The sequence below is a fragment of the Puma concolor genome, chromosome C2 (genome assembly GCF_028749965.1).
Source record: "Puma concolor isolate L17-30 chromosome C2, mPumCon1.1.hap2, whole genome shotgun sequence".
NCBI classification, from domain to species: domain Eukaryota; kingdom Metazoa; phylum Chordata; class Mammalia; order Carnivora; family Felidae; genus Puma; species Puma concolor.
Window position 1 is genome coordinate 26,712,666 of NC_141675.1, and position 17,010 is coordinate 26,729,675.

The window sequence follows — 17,010 nt, forward strand, 5'->3', positions numbered from 1 at the left end:
CGATTTGTGTTCTAATCCAGATTTGCCAGTAGTTATTTCTTGTTCTACGATGAGATTTTTCATATTGTAAATAACATGTCTTACAGAATAAAAGCAAGAAATCTTCACCAACAAAATGAAGATCCTGCTACTTATGTTAATCCTTTGGGCTGAAACACTGGCAGATCAGAGTCCAGGTACCAGTATATTCTACGTTTATTGTCATTTAGGAAAAATAAGCATTTTTATGTCTTCACGAACGTTTATTTTAATACATAGAAACAGACGGTTTATTTGCTTATTCACTAAAAAGTCAAAGTAGACGGCATTGAGTTGTAGTTGGAGGTATGTAATATCAAATGTACTTAATCTCTCAAAGATGACCGAGAGCCGTGGGTAAAATGCATGAATTATGCTACACCTGGCTAGAAGAATTCTAATTATTCAGTGATTTACTTAGGTCCCAGTGTTCCATGTCTCTATGACTCTCATAGAATCAGTGCATTGGTTTTGTAGGTCAGTCTGCATCCTAGGATTTCCTGACAATTTTCTGAGTTACTTTGAAAGAGCAGTTGTTAGGCGTTTACTAGCACAGCACAAATTTCCAGCGTGGAGGTGGTTGGCCATGACTGCCTAAGTAGACACTGGGGGCGCCTCCCCTGACCCAAACTCTCTTTATCAGGCTGGCACCCCGTCCCCCACCTTTCCTGGCCCAGCTGCTGTGAATATTGCCTGCAACAGCTCACAGACATGGCCCGCTTTCTGAGGAGAATTGCTCTTAGCTTTCCTAGAGTCAGCTCACGAAGGAGATTGGGTCCATAGCCCTCTGCTCCTTCCCTGCAATTCCTGGGGATGGTCTGCAGCCAATAACTGACCGAGACAAGAATATAGCAGACTGGCCCTCTCCCCTCAGGGAGCGACATGCTCCGGAGTCCTCTCAGATCAGGCAAACATCTGGCGTTGCTCTTCTCCTGCTTCCCCTCAATCAAGCCCCTCCCCCAATCCCTGTCTCCCACCCCCTCCTAAACTCTCCAACTCAAGACACCTGCTTACTTGATACGGTTTATAAAAGTTACTCTTCGTCCACAGACCACTTTGGGGGTTTTCTTTAGCATAATATCAGAGTTTGGGGTTCCACAACCAAAAAAGAAAAAGATGTCTCTGGAACGGAGTTGAGAAACAAAAGACTTACTGCTTAACTACTAAAAGTCTTCTTGTTTGATGTTTTCACAAAAACCAGTATAGTTTCTGCCGCTTGACCTCCAGAAGACACTTCCCTTGGGATGCTGAGTCACTCATAATTTAGGACATAGTCTCAAATGAGTCCTGGGGTCTAAAATGTAAAGGCTGAACAATCACCTTGTTTAGCTTTGTTGCGATTTTATTTTGACAGAGCCAGGCCCTGAGTTTGCAGATGTCGTGTTTCTGGTGGACAGCTCTGACTACCTGGGAACCAAGTCCTTCCCCTTTGTGAGAACGTTCATCACCAAGATAATCACCAGTCTCCCCATTGAGGCCCACAAGTACCACGTGGCCCTGGCTCAGTACAGCGACCGGCTCCACAGTGAGTTCCAGCTGAGCACCTTCAAGAGCAGGAACCCCATGCTGAACCACCTCAAGAAGAACTTCGCCTTCATCGGAGGCTCCCTGCGGATAGGAAACGCTCTCCGGGAGGCCCACAGGACCTTCTTCTCCGAAGCGGCCGGCGGGAGGGACAAGAAGCAGTTTCCCCCGATTCTGGTGGTCCTGGCTTCGGCGGCGTCCGAGGACGACGACGTGGAAGAGGCCTCCAAGGCCCTGCGGGAAGACGGGGTGAGAATCATCTCCGTGGGGCTGCAGGAAGCTTCTGAGGAGGAGCTGAAGGCCATGGCCACGGCTCAGTTTCACTTCAACCTTCGGTCGGTCAGGGACCTGGGCGCGTTTTCCCAAAACATGACGCAGATCATCAAGGAAGCGACCCAGTACAGGGATGGAGCGGCAGATGCTGATATGAAAGGTGAGGAAGCCCTGGGTTGAGGATGATGACAGAAGCACTTCCCATAGTGAATAATTACTCGTTTCTGGGTTGGTCCCCTCCACCCATGAACTGGTAGCACCTTGAGGGCAGAACTGGGAACGTATATTTGTCTCCGTATTCTTTGGGCCACACTGTGCCCGACAGTGATTTCTATTCTTAGTATTCTACGATTCTATTTCTTAATGATTGAATAAGTGAAATTCTTCCAGAAAAAGAAGTAAGTTCTGTGCCTGTTCTCTTGGCCCTCGCAGTCCTGGCACAGTGTGAGGCACATAGTAGGTATCCCGAAAACGCCCGTTAGCTAATAACGCAGCGACACTAAACGGGAGCAGTAACTTTAGAATGAGACTAGGCAGAGAACAGGATACCCTCGGTTGTAGAGTAGTGTCTTGAGCCCTACATTTGCTGTGTTGGCTTATCCCCTCCAGCACGATTTTTTCTCCTTACAAGTAAAATCTCTCCAATGAGTATCAGGGCCTGGTAAAGCCAGGAGCTTGACTCGTTCCTTCTCTCAGTCGTGCAATCGTTTTGTGCCTATATTTTCCACATGTAAAACACACATTTTTTCTTTCACATTTTCACATTTTTGACATTAGGATGTGTCTTGCAGTAATGCTTTTTTTTTTTTTTTTAATTTCTGAGTGTTGCCATAAATAATAGTATACCTTACAGTAGACTGAATCTTTGAATTGAAGGAATATTGGAAATATCTCGGACAAGGTTATGGCTATGAATAAGGCCAACAAATAGCTCAAGTTGAACTGACTCAGCACCCTTGCTTATATAATGTAACATCTTCGCTGTCACGTCCCCCAACATAAAATTCTCCGCAACTAATTTTCTGAGAGCCACCAAGAGTTTCTCATGTGGCAGCACAGAGCCTTCCTCTAAGGCTCCATCATCCCTGTTGATTGTTGTGTGCACAGCTGCTTCACAGCCACACCTTACTTCAATCATTACAGCTGGTTTCCCTTGGGGGGGTGCTGTTTCTAGGGCATTCTCTCTAAGAACCATCCACCAGAACCACCAGGGGTCACATCTGCATTCCTGTCAGCTCCTGGAAATCCCTGCATTTCACACAGAAACGCAGAAGGCCTCCTTCTCATCTGCTTTCGTTCTTGACCCCCTAGGCCAAAAGGAGGAATACTTATGACCCCGTGACTTATAATGTCTCACGCGAAAAATGCCTTATTTGTGTCTTCAGTGAAGGCCTCAAAGCAGAAGGCTCTTGAATACACATCGTTTACTTGGCAGGTGATCCCAGACAGCATTAGGAAGGAACGAGTAAAACGAGATAGGAAGCTTCCCTTGCAGTGTTGATGAGCAGGCAGAACCGGCCAGTGCGCAGCTCCAGGGAGGCACTCAGTAAGTATGCCGTGCTAATGACAGACTCCTGCCAGAGTCAGGTAGGAAGGATTTCCGGCAAAATGGATTTTCCTGGCTGCCTCTGTGCTCAGTTGGCAATGACGGGCCGTTCTGAGCAGGAATTATCTAGTTCTAAGACTGAAGGAAGCTTCCTGGTGCGGTACAAAGTGCCCTGAACACAAGGTCAGATGTCCCAGATGCTGCCACTAGCTGGCTGTGTGAACTTGGGGAAGTGATGTCATCTCTCTGAGCCTTGCACCAGCATCCTCATTGCTGAGACACGGGGGCTGGGATGACCTCGAAACTTCCTTTCCGCCCCACCGTTATGGATTCCGTGGCTCTGCGGATGGCCTGGTTTTATAGTCAGACCAGTTCAGGCCTTAATAACAGACTCACTGAATAGTAGGAAGTTTATTTCCATTGTAACATTATAGGGCCAGTGTCCAAGGTGACTGGTTGTTTTTCGTCTATTCGGGTACTTGGGTTAGTGGTGGCTCTTCGGTCTTCGCATATGACCTTCCAAGGCACCCTGGGCCTTGTTATACAGCTGGTGGGCAGGAGAAAACCAATCATGGGAGGGTCTTGTGGGATCAGCTTATTTTTGCTCATGTTTCATTATCCAGATCTTAGTCCCATGGCCACACCTAACTGCAAGTGAGCCTGGGAAGTCAGGTCTAGCTCGCTGCCCATGAGGAGGAAATGGGTTTTAGTGAGTCCTGCCAAGATTTTAGTGAGTTTTACAAGGTTCTACCACAGTTAGTGTTGCTCTTGGGACACCAGGGAATCCCTTTCCTTCCACTCCCCTGATCTCTCACTCCTCTTGTCTTGGGGAAATAGCAAGATCTTATGACTTAGGTTCTTCTTTTTTTCAGAGAAGAAACCCTCCTATGATCCTCCATTCTGGAGGCCTTGGAGATCCTTCAGCCCTATAGGAGGCTGTATAGTCTGTGCTCTGCAGAACAGGGGGTTTCACCACCTTCTCAGAGGGTTCTGTGTGCTTATTATCCTCCAAATTTACTTCATGGAGTTTTGCAACCGCAAGGTTTTGCTTGACGGGACGCTATCATTGCCATTAGAGATTAAGGGTAAGAACTTCAGAGTCAGTTAGGTCTGACTTCAAACTCTGGCTTGCCTGCTAAGGGCCTTGGGTAAGCTATTTAACCTCTGAGCTTCAGTTTCCTTACCTATAAGATGAGAATAATAGTACTTGCCTGGATATGGGTGAGATGGCTTGTATGGCTTTTGGAACACAGTTTACTATTATTAGTATCGATAGCTATTTTGAAGTGAATACTAACCTGAGTAGGTCATGCTGGGAGTTTGTTTTAGCCAACTATGCGGGGTACAGAGTACCTTGGCAGATTTATGAGAATTACTTTTAATTTGAGTTTCACTAGGTACTAGGTACTGGAGGGATAGAGATAAGCAAGACGTATCTTCTGGTTTCTAGAGCTCACAATCCTAACGGGTAGCTTTTGGCAAGCTTGAGCTTATCCCTTGGCTATACTTTCCACAGATGTAGTTCCTTCCCCTGTGCCTGGAGTAGGTGTTTTCTGTGCTTGGGATGTACTCTTCCCTGGATTCCAGATTCATACAACCAACTGCTTACCTGGTGTCTTCAAAACTGTCCCAAACTTAGCATGTCTCAAATGGTACTCTTGAATCCCCCCTTGCAGCTTCTTCCTATGGTCTTCCCTATCTTGGAAAAAGAGACCACCGATATCCACTCAGTTGTTCGTGCCAAAAACCTAGTTTTTACCACTTCTTCTTTATCTCTTAACACTAGCATCCCACTATCATCAAGGCCTCTCTGTTCTACCTCTAATTCATGTATCAAAACTACCCTGTTGTTCCATCTTACCTGCTATTATCCTTGTCCAACAAACATTATCTCTTTCCCGAACTAGGGTGATTGTTTCTTAATGGCTATCCCTGAATATCCTCAGCAACTGGGGTGATATGTTAAAGATTTAAATAAGATCCTGTGACTCCCCTATGATTCAGGCCCTTAGTCTCTCTGACCTCATCCATCATTGTTCCCCTCACCGTCACCAGCCACTCTGGGCTTCTTGTTCCCACCTCCTACTGTTCCTTCTGCCAGAATTCCCCTTCCTTCAGAACACGTGGCTGAATCCCCTTCGTTCATATCTCAGCCCAAATGTGCTCCTCTTAGAGAGGCCTTCCCTGACTTCGTTGTATCTCAAGTAAGTTAGTCCTCATCCCATGTCCCCAGAACAGTAACTCGATTGACTCACTTGTTTTATTTCCTCGTGATGCTTATTACTGTCTGAAATAAGATAACCTAGTTATTTATCCTCCCCATAGAATAGGAGCTTCCTGAAGTCAGAGATATTTCTGTTAACACGTCGCTGCATCCTAGCACTTGAGACGGGTGGTGGTGGAGGGGTTGATAGGACAATTGGTAAGAAGCACTCTTCGGACAGAAGGAACATAATTGCAGAGACTCTGAAGTCCGTCACCTTGTGACTCTTTTCAGCATTTTAACTGGTGTTCGTTCAAAGAAAACGGTGCTAACCACATCTGTCATGACTGCCTCCATTTTCACCAATGCCTTTTGACAATCTGTAAAGTGCCCTTCTCACTCTGGGCCGGTGGTTTGTACTCATCCTCCTACTTTTTCTCTCTCCCTATTCCCTTCGCAGTGACCTGTCAGAGAGATTCATTAGCTGACCTCATGTTCCTGGTGGATGAGTCAGTGGGCACCAGACAAAACTTAAGGAACCTGCAGAATTTCCTGAGGAATATTACTGCCTCCATGGATGTGAGGTTCGGCTGCACGCGCCTCGGGCTTATGAGTTACAGTGATAGAGCAGAGACTATTTCTTTTCTAAAATCAAACACAACCCAGGATGAATTTCAGCAGCAAATCCAGAAGCTTTCTCTCCGGACGGGGAGAGCCAATGCTGGTGCTGCCATTGAGAAGATGAGACTAGAAGCCTTTTCAGAGTCTGCTGGCAGCAGAAGGGCAGAGGGGGTACCTCAGATCGCAGTCTTGGTCACTCACAGACCCTCAGAGGACGCGGTACGTGATGCCGCACTGCGGCTTCGGATGCAGGACGTGACTGTGTTTGCCGTGAACATCCAAGGGGCGAACGACACCCAGTTAGAAGAAATAGTGTCTTACCCTCCGAGACAGATGGTTTCCGTGCTCAAGTCCTATGCCGACTTGGAAACTTACAGTAAGAAATTCCAGAAAAAGCTGCAGAATGAAATTTGGTCCCAAATTTCTACTCGTGCTGAGCGAGTGGACCTTGACAAAACTGGTAAGTTTTTAAAAAATACTTTTCTTGTTATTAAAGTACTGTGAGTAGTGGCCTAGGGCAAGGGCAGGAGCGAGAACTGACTGTACTTGGCTAAGGGAACATGAGTAGTTAGGAAAATGTTCCAAGACTAGATTTTGGTTGTGCTGGCAAAACTTGATGAATTTACCAAAAATCATTGAAAGATTACAACGCGTGAATTCTTCAGCGAGTAAATCGTACCACAATTAAATGTAAAAAAAATAATAGGTGTTAGTTAAAAAATAGTTTGATAGTATTGATGAACATGAAGAAAATAAAATCATCTGTAATCCTATCCAAAACCATTTTAACGTTTATTTCTCAAGTCATTTAGTTTCTTCTCTTTCTCTAAGCTACGTACACACAAGCACACACACGCACGTTTTTCAAAGGTAGCATAGCCTTGTATATGTTAGTGCTGTTCGACAGAACTTTCCGTGGCGATGGAAATGTTCTCCATCTGTGATGTCCAGTAAGGCAGTCACTAGCCACGTGTGACTGTTGAGCACTTGAAATGTGGCTAGTGTAACAGAAGATCTGAAATTCAAATTTAATTTAATTTGAACTCATTTTATTTTTTTATTTTTATTTTTTTCTAATTTTTTTTTTTTAACGTTTATTTATTTTTGAGACAGAGAGAGACAGAGCATGAACAGGGGAGGGGCAGAGAGAGAGGGAGACACAGAATCCGAAGCAGGCTCTGGGCTCTGAGCTGTCAGCACAGAGCCCGACACGGGGCTCGAACTCATGGATCGTGAGATCATGACCTGAGCCGAAGTCGGCCGCTTAACCGACTGAGCCACCCAGGCGCCCCGATTTGAACTCATTTTAGTTTTGATAGCCACATGTGGCTGATGGCTGCTGTATCAGTGCAGGAATATACAGTTGGGTAACTTGTATCAGTCACAGTTACATCTGGGTGTGACTAACAGAAATAAAAACAACAGTGGTTTAATCGGGATAAAACTGTTTTTTCTGTTGCACAATAAGTCCTAAGGTAGGTAGACACAGCTGGTACACCACAGAGTCAGAGACCATGTCTCTTTCGACATTATTTATTTATATATTTATTTATTTATTTATTTATTTATTTATTTATTTATTTATTTATTTATTGCTGTTTGTGGTTTTTAACTCCCAGGAACATAGTCCAAGATCATTGCTCTAGGCATCCCACTCACATCCAGCAACCAAGAACGAGAAAAGAGAAGGAAGAGGTCAGGCTTCCATTTCCTTTTCTTCAAAGATATTTCCAGAAATTACACACATCATTTCTGCTTACGTACCAACGGCCAGAACTTGGTCACGTGTCATACCTAAATTGTAATTTGGCAGCATTCGCATGGAAAAGAATTGTAATCTTCCAATGACATTGAAGGCTAATTTTAAACTCATACAAGTCAATTGAAGGTTTATTAAGAATGCATCCTGGGCTGGCCCTGGGTTTTCTGTGGCCCGTATACATAGCAGCAAGAAACAAGTCCTCTGTTACCTCCTAAGTGACATGTGGGGAAGCTGCTCAGAGTGGCAGTCACCTTGGTCTAGTATGAACTATTAGGGCAAAGGGGGGATGTGTAGTGTGGCCTCTCTTAGAGATTTTGAAATGATGTGACCAAAAAATGGTCACATTTATTTTTGTTACAGAAATTCTAAATGGGGGTGCCTGGGTGACAGTCAGTTAAGTGTCCAACTTTGGCTCAGGTTATGATCTCATGGTTCATGGGTTCGAGCGCCTGTGTTGGGCTCTGTGCTGACAGCTAAGAGCCTAGAACCTGTTTCGGATTCTCTGTCTCCCTCTCTCTCTGCCCTTCCCCTGCTTGTGCGCGTGTTCTCTCTCTCTCTCTCTCTCTCAAAAATACAAAATAAACATTAAAAAAATTTAAAAAAAGAAATTCTAAATGGGAAGGTATGGGACCAAGGCTAATGGCAAGGGCCATCCAAGGGGGATAGCTATCCTCCATAAGGCCTCCAGTAGACGGCTTCTTGTTAATTCAATGGCTCTCAAATATTGGTACTTGACTTAGGTTGGGTTCCTCAGAAGTAGATGCCAGACAAGGGTTCATGTGAAATGGATAGATTTTGATTAGAAAATATATCCAGGGAAAACTGGAGATTTGTAGGAAAGGGAGAGTTGGGACCAGAAGGGGAAGGATGATAAGCCAAGTTCCCTGGAGTTCAATTCCACAGGGCCGTCCTAGGGACAATGTGGGTTAAATCTTAGAATTGCTCCTGTCAGGGGGCAGTGCAGCTAGAGAATTTATATTCCAGAACATGAGAGAATGTAAATTTCCAGGCACTTCTTCAAGCCCCTGGCAAGAGGGTTCCAGGAACCTGAGAGCAACCCACCCATAAACAGCCCTAGGTACTAGCCGTTAGAGAGAAAGCCCTGGGAGCCAGTGGGCACACATGCGGTGAAGGGCTTGAGGGGATACAGGCTAAGCACCAACAGCATCTGCTGTAAACTTACCAGAGTGTCCTGGGGGAGTTTATCACTAGTTCATTGGCCCAAGCCCTACCCGAAATCTAATGAATTAGTGTCAGAGTAGGGCCTGGGCACTTGCATTTTAGTAAGGCGCCCTTTGAACTTCTGTTAGCAGTGTTTAAGAACCTCAACCTTAGAGAATTTGCCATGGTCTGGACTGTGGTGCCGGCTTTGTAGTTTCAGAACGGTAAAACACAGAGAACAAATCTACATTGACTTCGTTACTGTATCCACCACATCTGTCACGTAGTACGTATCCAGTTTTTTTATTTTTTTTTTAAAATTTTTTTTTTCAACGTTTTATTTATTTTTTTGGGACAGAGAGAGACAGAGCATGAACGGGGGAGGGGCAGAGAGAGAGGGAGACACAGAATCTGAAACAGGCTCCAGGCTCCGAGCCATCAGCCCAGAGCCCGACGCGGGGCTCGAACTCACGGACCGCGAGATCGTGACCTGGCTGAAGTCGGACACTTAACCGACTGCGCCACCCAGGCGCCCCTCCAGTTTTTTTAAATCAAACTTCATTGAATCAAGGAGACGCTCACATTACTCAAACCAAGAGACTGATGTATAGAAAAAAGAGTGATGGCGGGGCGCCTGGGTGGTTCAGTCGGTTAAGCGGCCGACTTCGGCTCAGGTCATGATCTTGCGGTCCGTGAGTTCGAGCCCTGCGTTGGGCTCTGGGCTGACAGCTCAGAGCCTGTTTCGGATTCTGTGTCTCCCTCTCTCTCTGACCCTCCCCTGCTCATGCTCTGTCTCTCTCTCTCTCAAAAATAAATAAAACGTTAAAAAAAAATTAAAAAAAAATAAAGTCAAATATTCAGGGGCACCTGGGTGGCTCAGTTGGTTAAGCGTCCAACTTCGGCCCAGGTCACGATCTCAGAGTTCGCGGGTTCGAGCCCCGCGGTGGACTTTGTGCTGACAGCTCAGAGCCTGGAGCCTGCTTCAGATTGTGTATCTCCCTCTCTCTCTGCTCATACCTGCTCACTTGCTCGCTCTCTAAAAAACAAGTAAACATTAAAAAAAAAAGAATAAAATAAAATATTTTAAAAAATAAAGTCAAATATATAGATTTCTCTCTCTGTCTCTCTGTATAACTGTACAGGTGAGACCTTGGTCCAGGGGACACATTCTTCTTTGACATTGTCTAGCCAATGTTTTGTGATAATGACAGTATTCTGTATTTACACTGTTGGATATGATAGGTATTAGCCACTTGGGGCTGTTAATCACTGTTAATGCACTGCTAGTGCAACTAAAGAGCTGGTTTTTGAATTTTATTTAATTTTAAGTAGTTCCAGTTTACCTTTTAATAGTAATATCTGACTAGTAGCTAGTATATTGGACAACACAGTTCTAGGGGGGTTGCATGGGCATTGCCTTGGTTGCCCACTGTGACTCATATTGTTTTCCTCCTTCATTGCTGATCACCATTATCTTTCTTCTGGAGAACACCTCATTCTTCTTCATTAGGTTTATATAAATCAATCTATCTTTATTGATATCAGGTTTTGCTGGCCTGGGATCAACCCTGTCTTTTGCAGATAACTGCTTATCTTCCTCCTAATATTTTATATGTCAATTTCATAGTTTAATTCTCAGGTCCAAACTTATTTCCAGTATTTCTGATTTCTTGGGGACCAACTCCCCATAGCCTAAAGTAGTGTCAATAGCTATAAATTACCAAAAAGCTGTGAATAAAGAAACTATTTCTGAAATACCTAAATAGTCTTGTATTTTAAGGGTCTTTCAACACACTCAACCAGGTAACTATGTAAATAATCTAAATTTTTAAATTATGCTTTTTCTCCTACCCAATTGCAATGAGTAATTGATAGAGTTATAAATAGACTATTAGTAAAGTTAAAGCATGTTTTACTTTGTTCCAGGGCTTTTTTTTTTTTTTAATTTTTTTTCAACGTTTTTATTTATTTTTTTTTGGGACAGAGAGAGACAGAGCATGAACGGGGGAGGGGCAGAGAGAGAGGGAGACACAGAATCGGAAACAGGCTCCAGGCTCTGAGCCATCAGCCCAGAGCCCGACGCGGGGCTCGAACTCACGGACCGCGAGATCGTGACCTGGCTGAAGTCGGACGCTTAACCGACTGCGCCACCCAGGCGCCCCGAGTTCCAGGGCTTTAAGAAAGGAAGAAACATTGAGGAAGGAACAACAAAGGAAGGAAGGAACATTGAGAGTGTATTTATTTATTTATTTGATATTTATTTTTGAGAGAGAGAGAGAGAGAGTACACATCTGAGCAGGGAAGGGAAAGGCAGGGCAGAGAGAGAGACAGAGGGAGACAGAGGATTTGAAGCAGGCTCCATGGTCAGAGCAGAGAGCCCGATGCAGGGCTCGAACCCTGCCATGAGATCATGACCTGAGCCGAAGTTGGATGCTCACCTGACTAAGCCACCCAGAGTTCTTTTATTTAAAATTTTTGGTTGAAATCTTGCGATGGACCAGGCATACTGGGTAGAAGCAGAGAAGTTGACAATCTCTGCCCTCATGGGGACACTCTGGCAGGAAGCAGTCTGTGCTCATGAAAAAATGAGTAAGATAACTTCAAAAAGTATGGCTATCATAAAGAAAATAGAGAGGGTAATAGGGTAGACGATGACCAATGTGCTTTAGCTAGAGGGGAAGAGAATGCGTTTTTGAAGAACTGACATTTGAGTTGGTATATCCATGATGAGATAAGAAGGAATCAGCTATGTGAATGTTTAGGGAGAAGAATATTCCAGCAAGAGAGAGGAGGGCAAGTACAAAAGCCCTGGGGCACATTCAGAGTACAGAAAGCAGCCTGGCGTGCTTGGAGCACAGCGAGTAAGATGAAGAATTGCTCGAAATAGGGTCTGAGAGAAAAACAGGGAGAAAGTTCAGGCCAGATTTATATTTTTAAGTTCTAAATGCAATGATAAACCATATAAGTAGGAGAGTAATATGATCTGGCTCTAGTTTAAAAAAAAAAAATTTAATGTTTGTTTATTTTTGAGACAGAGAGAGATAGATCATGAATGGGGGAGGGTCAGAGAGAGAGGGAGACACAGAATCCGAAGCAGGCTCCAGGCTCTGAGCTGTCAGTACAGAGCCCGACATGGGGCTCAAACTCACAGACCATGAGATCATGACCTGAGCCGAAGTCAGATGCTCAACTGACTGAGCCACCCAGGTGCCCCTGGCTCTAGTTTTAAATATAGTGTTCTAGTTGCTCTGGGGAAAAGAGGATAGTGAGGAAGTAAGAGCAGCAGGTCCTCTCCTCCATTGCATTTCTCGGGAAATGATAAGGCATACACTGTCTGAAAAGGCAGGTGTCAATACTATACAAACAATTTAACTTACAGCCTGGAGACTTGGGAATCTGGTCCTGCCTTTTAATTAACTTGCAGTGTGACCTCAGGCAAAGTACTAGGTGTGTTGTGAATTCCAAAGGAGAAAAGGGGCATGAACAGGCTCGATGAAGCAGACAGTCTCTGCGTAAATGATGAAGAGTTCTCATTCTCCAGAACCTTCACAGCCTCATGTTCCTCTACAAACCCTCTTGCAAACTTCTCTCCAGATATTTCTGTAATTAACGAAGAATGCATTTTCCACATTTTTTTTTTCAGGCTGTGTGGATACAAAAGAGGCTGATATCTATTTCCTCATCGATGGCTCAACTAGCATAAACAGAACGGGGTTTGAGCAGATGAAGGAATTTATTTTGGCAGTGACAGAAATGTTCAGCATTGGCCCAGACAAAGTCCAAGTTGGAGCTGTACAGTATTCAGATAAGATAAAAGTGGAGTTTCACATCAATGACAATTCTAATAATGTGGATTTAAGAAAGGCTGTTCTGAACATCAAGCAACTCAACGGAAACACAGATACTGGGAAAGCCCTGGATTTCATGCTGCAAATAATAAAAGAGGGAAGGAAGCGTAGGACAAGCCGTGTTCCCAATTATCTCATTGTGCTGACTGATGGGAAGTCCAGGGATGAAGTCCTGAAGCCTGCCGAGAGATTAAGGGCTGAACAAGTCACCATTCATGCGGTTGGCATTGGGGAGGCTAACAAAGAAGAACTCCAACAAATTGCTGGGGAGGAAGAAAGGGTTAACTTTGGGCAGAACTTTGATTCTTTAAAGAGAATAAAAAATGAAGTTGTTCGCAGAATCTGCACTGAAAAAGGTGAGCAAAACAAAGAAGGCTTTATTCTCTGCACCCTCATGGGTTGCTTCCTGCAGGCTGATAGCCAGGCTGAGACCAGGAGTGATGTGACCAGTTTTCTGGTTAACATTGTTGCTAACTTCCTTTCTCACCACGGAGGATTCAGCCCCTTACTTTAAACCAGTTGCCAAGATTGGAGAAGCCCTCCACAGACAGATGCCCTGAGGCCATCTTGGGGGTTGTAAGTAGGAAGGTTGCTAAGAGTATTGTGGCCTTGACAAAGCCCACCAGTACGGCATGTAAGAGTGTGTGTGTGTGTGTGTGTGTGTGTGTGTGTGTGTGTGTGTGCACTAATTGAAGCAGATGAGCACCTGGAAAGAAAATGGGCTCTGGCTTTGAGTAGGTTAGGATTCAACCACTTTCCTGCTTGACCTTCAGACTTCCTCATCTATAAAGCAAGGGTAACACCTACATCCTAGAATCCTTATAGGTTCAGCATAAGAAACATCAACCATCATTCCTCTATTATGAATGCTTATCTAGTACACATATAACAATTGTTTATTTTATCTGTACCAGAAACACGTATTTGCATTTTCGTTCAAACTAAAATTACGTAAGTAAAGTTAAGAAGAACAACTTGCAAATACCTGTACCCAATCGTGATTTCTCTTATTAGGAGCAGCGACTTACTAACTGAAGATGGTATGTGTTGGTTTGCTAATATTAGCACATGAAAATTTTGTCTGCTGAGAGGCATGTTACCTTACTGGTTAAGATAAAGGATGCTGGAGTCAATGAGGTAAAGTTCAAACCCCAGCTATATTAGCTGTGGACCTTGAATAGTTCACTTACTATCCACCTGCCTTAATCACTGAGGGTAGGCCTAGCTTCCAGGTGAAGCTTGAAGGTGATAAGGCATGTGGAACACTTAGAAAAATGCACGTGGGCACTCAGTGCTACATAAAAATTAGCTATTGCACAAGTTGGCTAAAGTCACTGCTGAGAAAAAGAGAAGGATTTCCATTTATTTGAACTTACAAAAGTGAACATTCTGGAATGTTGTGAGTCACTAAAATCCAAAGAGAAATCAGCAGAGCTCACAACAAAATCCTAAATCACATTATTGTTCGTTGTTCTCCCTGTTACAGACGGTAGTAGAGTTGGGTCTTCAGGATGCTCTAGAAAGAGTACAAGAGTAAAAAGTTCCCCAGAATTTCCTGGGGATGACGCAAAGAAAAGTAAAAGGGTTCCAGGAAACATAAAGTAGATTGTATCTCGGTCACTCCGAGGGAGACAGCCCTGGGCCAATCTGAGGAGGTACGGCACATCTCCTGTAGGTCAGGGGGTTGCACTTGAGGTGCCTGAACATTGGCACACCTGGAAGAGGAGACAAGCTGTGGACAAGGAGATGATCCATAAGATGGTGAATAGAGAGAGGCAGGAAAGCTAAGGAACCAAAGCCTTCGGGCCTAGAAAAACACTGACTAGTTTCAGGGCAGAGGCAGACGGAATGAGACACATTGTACCTATTGCTTAGGGGACAAGATAAGAGGCCATAACAAAAAGATCCCAAACTACACAACACAGAATATTATTTCTGTCTTGCATAACAGTCCAGGGGGAGCAGGGTGCAGATTTAGCAGAGAGGCTCTTGCAGGCTCAGCATACAGCTCCCATCTTTAGGTCAACGGTGAAGCTCTGGTTCTCTTCACCTTACACTTGTGCAAAGGGAGAAAGAGCCAGGGGAGCCCATCACACTGCCCTGTTTTAATGTTAAGACCCAGAAGTGGCCTAATCACTTCTGCTCCTGTCCATTGGAAAAACGTAGTCACAGGACCACATCTGCTTCGAGGAAGGCTAGAAAAGTGATACTTACCTGGACAGTCATCCGTCTAGCTGAAATTATATCGGCATGGAAGAATGGGAGACCAGATATTAGAGGACAGGAAATAATCTTGTCACAAGCAGATCTAAGGGGGTATACCGAACCACGTGTAAGAGTCCACTCCTTTTACACGTTTCATGGAGGAGAGGCTTCCACGCTTCACAGCAGTGGGACCTTGCCAAGGCCACAAACATCTTTAATGACCTCTCTATCTATGACTTTCAAGATGGCCTCAGGCAGCTTGGATCTTACATGGTGGCTTTAATGCTCCCTGGTTGTCCTTACACAGGTTATTAAAAAATAATAAGCATTGTCTTATTCTTCTTTGACTAATGCTTATTGTTCATTTTCAAATAGTATGGGATAGACTCGGTGAGAGTTAAGGGAAGGACTGCTAAGAGAATGGCAGTGATAGCAGGTAGAGCAAAGGGTTAAGACTAAGGAGATACATGCTAATGACAGTATATTTGCATTGTATACACACACACACACACACATCTGTATCATGAATTAATAACACCATTTTTTTCTATGGCTTATAGAAATTGGTCTTCTGTGTGTACACACACACACACACACACACCCACACACACACACACGTGTCCATTTCTAACCAGTAGAAAATCTACAAACTTTAGGTAGAAAGGAATGATCCTTTATTTATACATCCATGTTGAATGGATATGTGCTTACTAATGTACTTACTATTTCTAGTAAAAGTTTTTCACCCCGGTTTCTAATACTGATTCATAGTGTTTATCAAATCAGTGTAAATTATCCCAGAAAATAAGGCTGTGTAAAGATTGCTTAGAATTTTTTGTTTCAAGATTATACATAAAACCCAGAAATATTAGTCCTATGGACATAGGGAATTGATTACCTTTTCTCTTATTCCTTTTTTTGATCACCATCACATCCTTTAACACATAACCTGATACTTGGCATTTCATACACCTCAAGAATTATGAATGAATGAACTATGCATAAATGAATGATGCATGGGTGAATGAATATACACTTTGGAAGTTGCATTTTCTCTTAAAACTTGTTGGATAATATTCAGTAGATTTCTGATTCTGGGTCCTGGTCAACAGGCCTCTACTATAGAAGCAGATAAAATTTTCAAATACAATAGCAGGTGTTTGAGTTAATTTTTGATGTTTTCTGACTAATGCATTTCTTTCTTGCTTGCTGCTTCTCTGTGTTTTGAAAATTACATCAACCTGGTCTTTTTGACAACACGCAGGCTGTGAAGACATGAAGGCTGACATCATGTTTCTGGTGGACAGTTCTGGCAGTATTGGATATGAAAATTTTGGAAAAATGAAAACCTTCATGAAAAATCTATTAGCGAAGATTAAAATTGGTCCAGACAAAACTCAGATTGGTGTCGTTCAGTTCAGTAATTACAATCAGGAAGAATTCCAGCTTAATAAATACTTTACACAAAAAGAAATTGCTGATGCAGTAGACAGAATGTCTTACATCAACAGTAACACTTTGACTGGAAGTGCACTAACCTTTGTAGCTCAATACTTCACCCCCACCAAGGGGGCCCGTGTTGGGGTCAAGAAGTTTCTTATCCTCATCACGGATGGAGAGGCACAAGATTCTGTGAGAGAACCTGCTAAAGCACTACGGGACAGCGGTGTCATCATCTTCTCCGTGGGAGTATATGGCGCCAACAGGATGGAGCTGGAGGAGATCAGTGGGGATGGCAAGCTGGTCTTCCAAGTTGAGAAGTTTGATGATCTAAATGCAATAGAAAACGAACTCATTTTTCGTGTATGTGCTCTCCACGGTAAGTGACACTGTTACTCTTCAGGACTCA

The 17,010-nt window shown here is 43.8% G+C and overlaps 1 protein-coding gene across 3 annotated transcripts in view; it reads left to right on the forward strand.

Moving 5' to 3' along the window:
* The window catches only part of COL6A5 (collagen type VI alpha 5 chain), a 134,994-nt gene that overhangs the window by 40,436 nt on the left and 77,548 nt on the right, over positions 1–17,010 (forward strand). For all 3 annotated transcript variants that reach the window (XM_086674272.1, XM_086674273.1, XM_086674274.1), the window contains exons 2-6: positions 87–176; positions 1,373–1,975; positions 6,025–6,645; positions 12,752–13,312; positions 16,426–16,980. In XM_086674272.1, coding sequence (XP_086530398.1) covers positions 116–176; positions 1,373–1,975; positions 6,025–6,645; positions 12,752–13,312; positions 16,426–16,980 — 2,401 coding nt within the window. In that variant the 5' untranslated portion in view covers positions 87–115. The remainder of the gene's footprint in view (positions 1–86; positions 177–1,372; positions 1,976–6,024; positions 6,646–12,751; positions 13,313–16,425; positions 16,981–17,010) is intronic.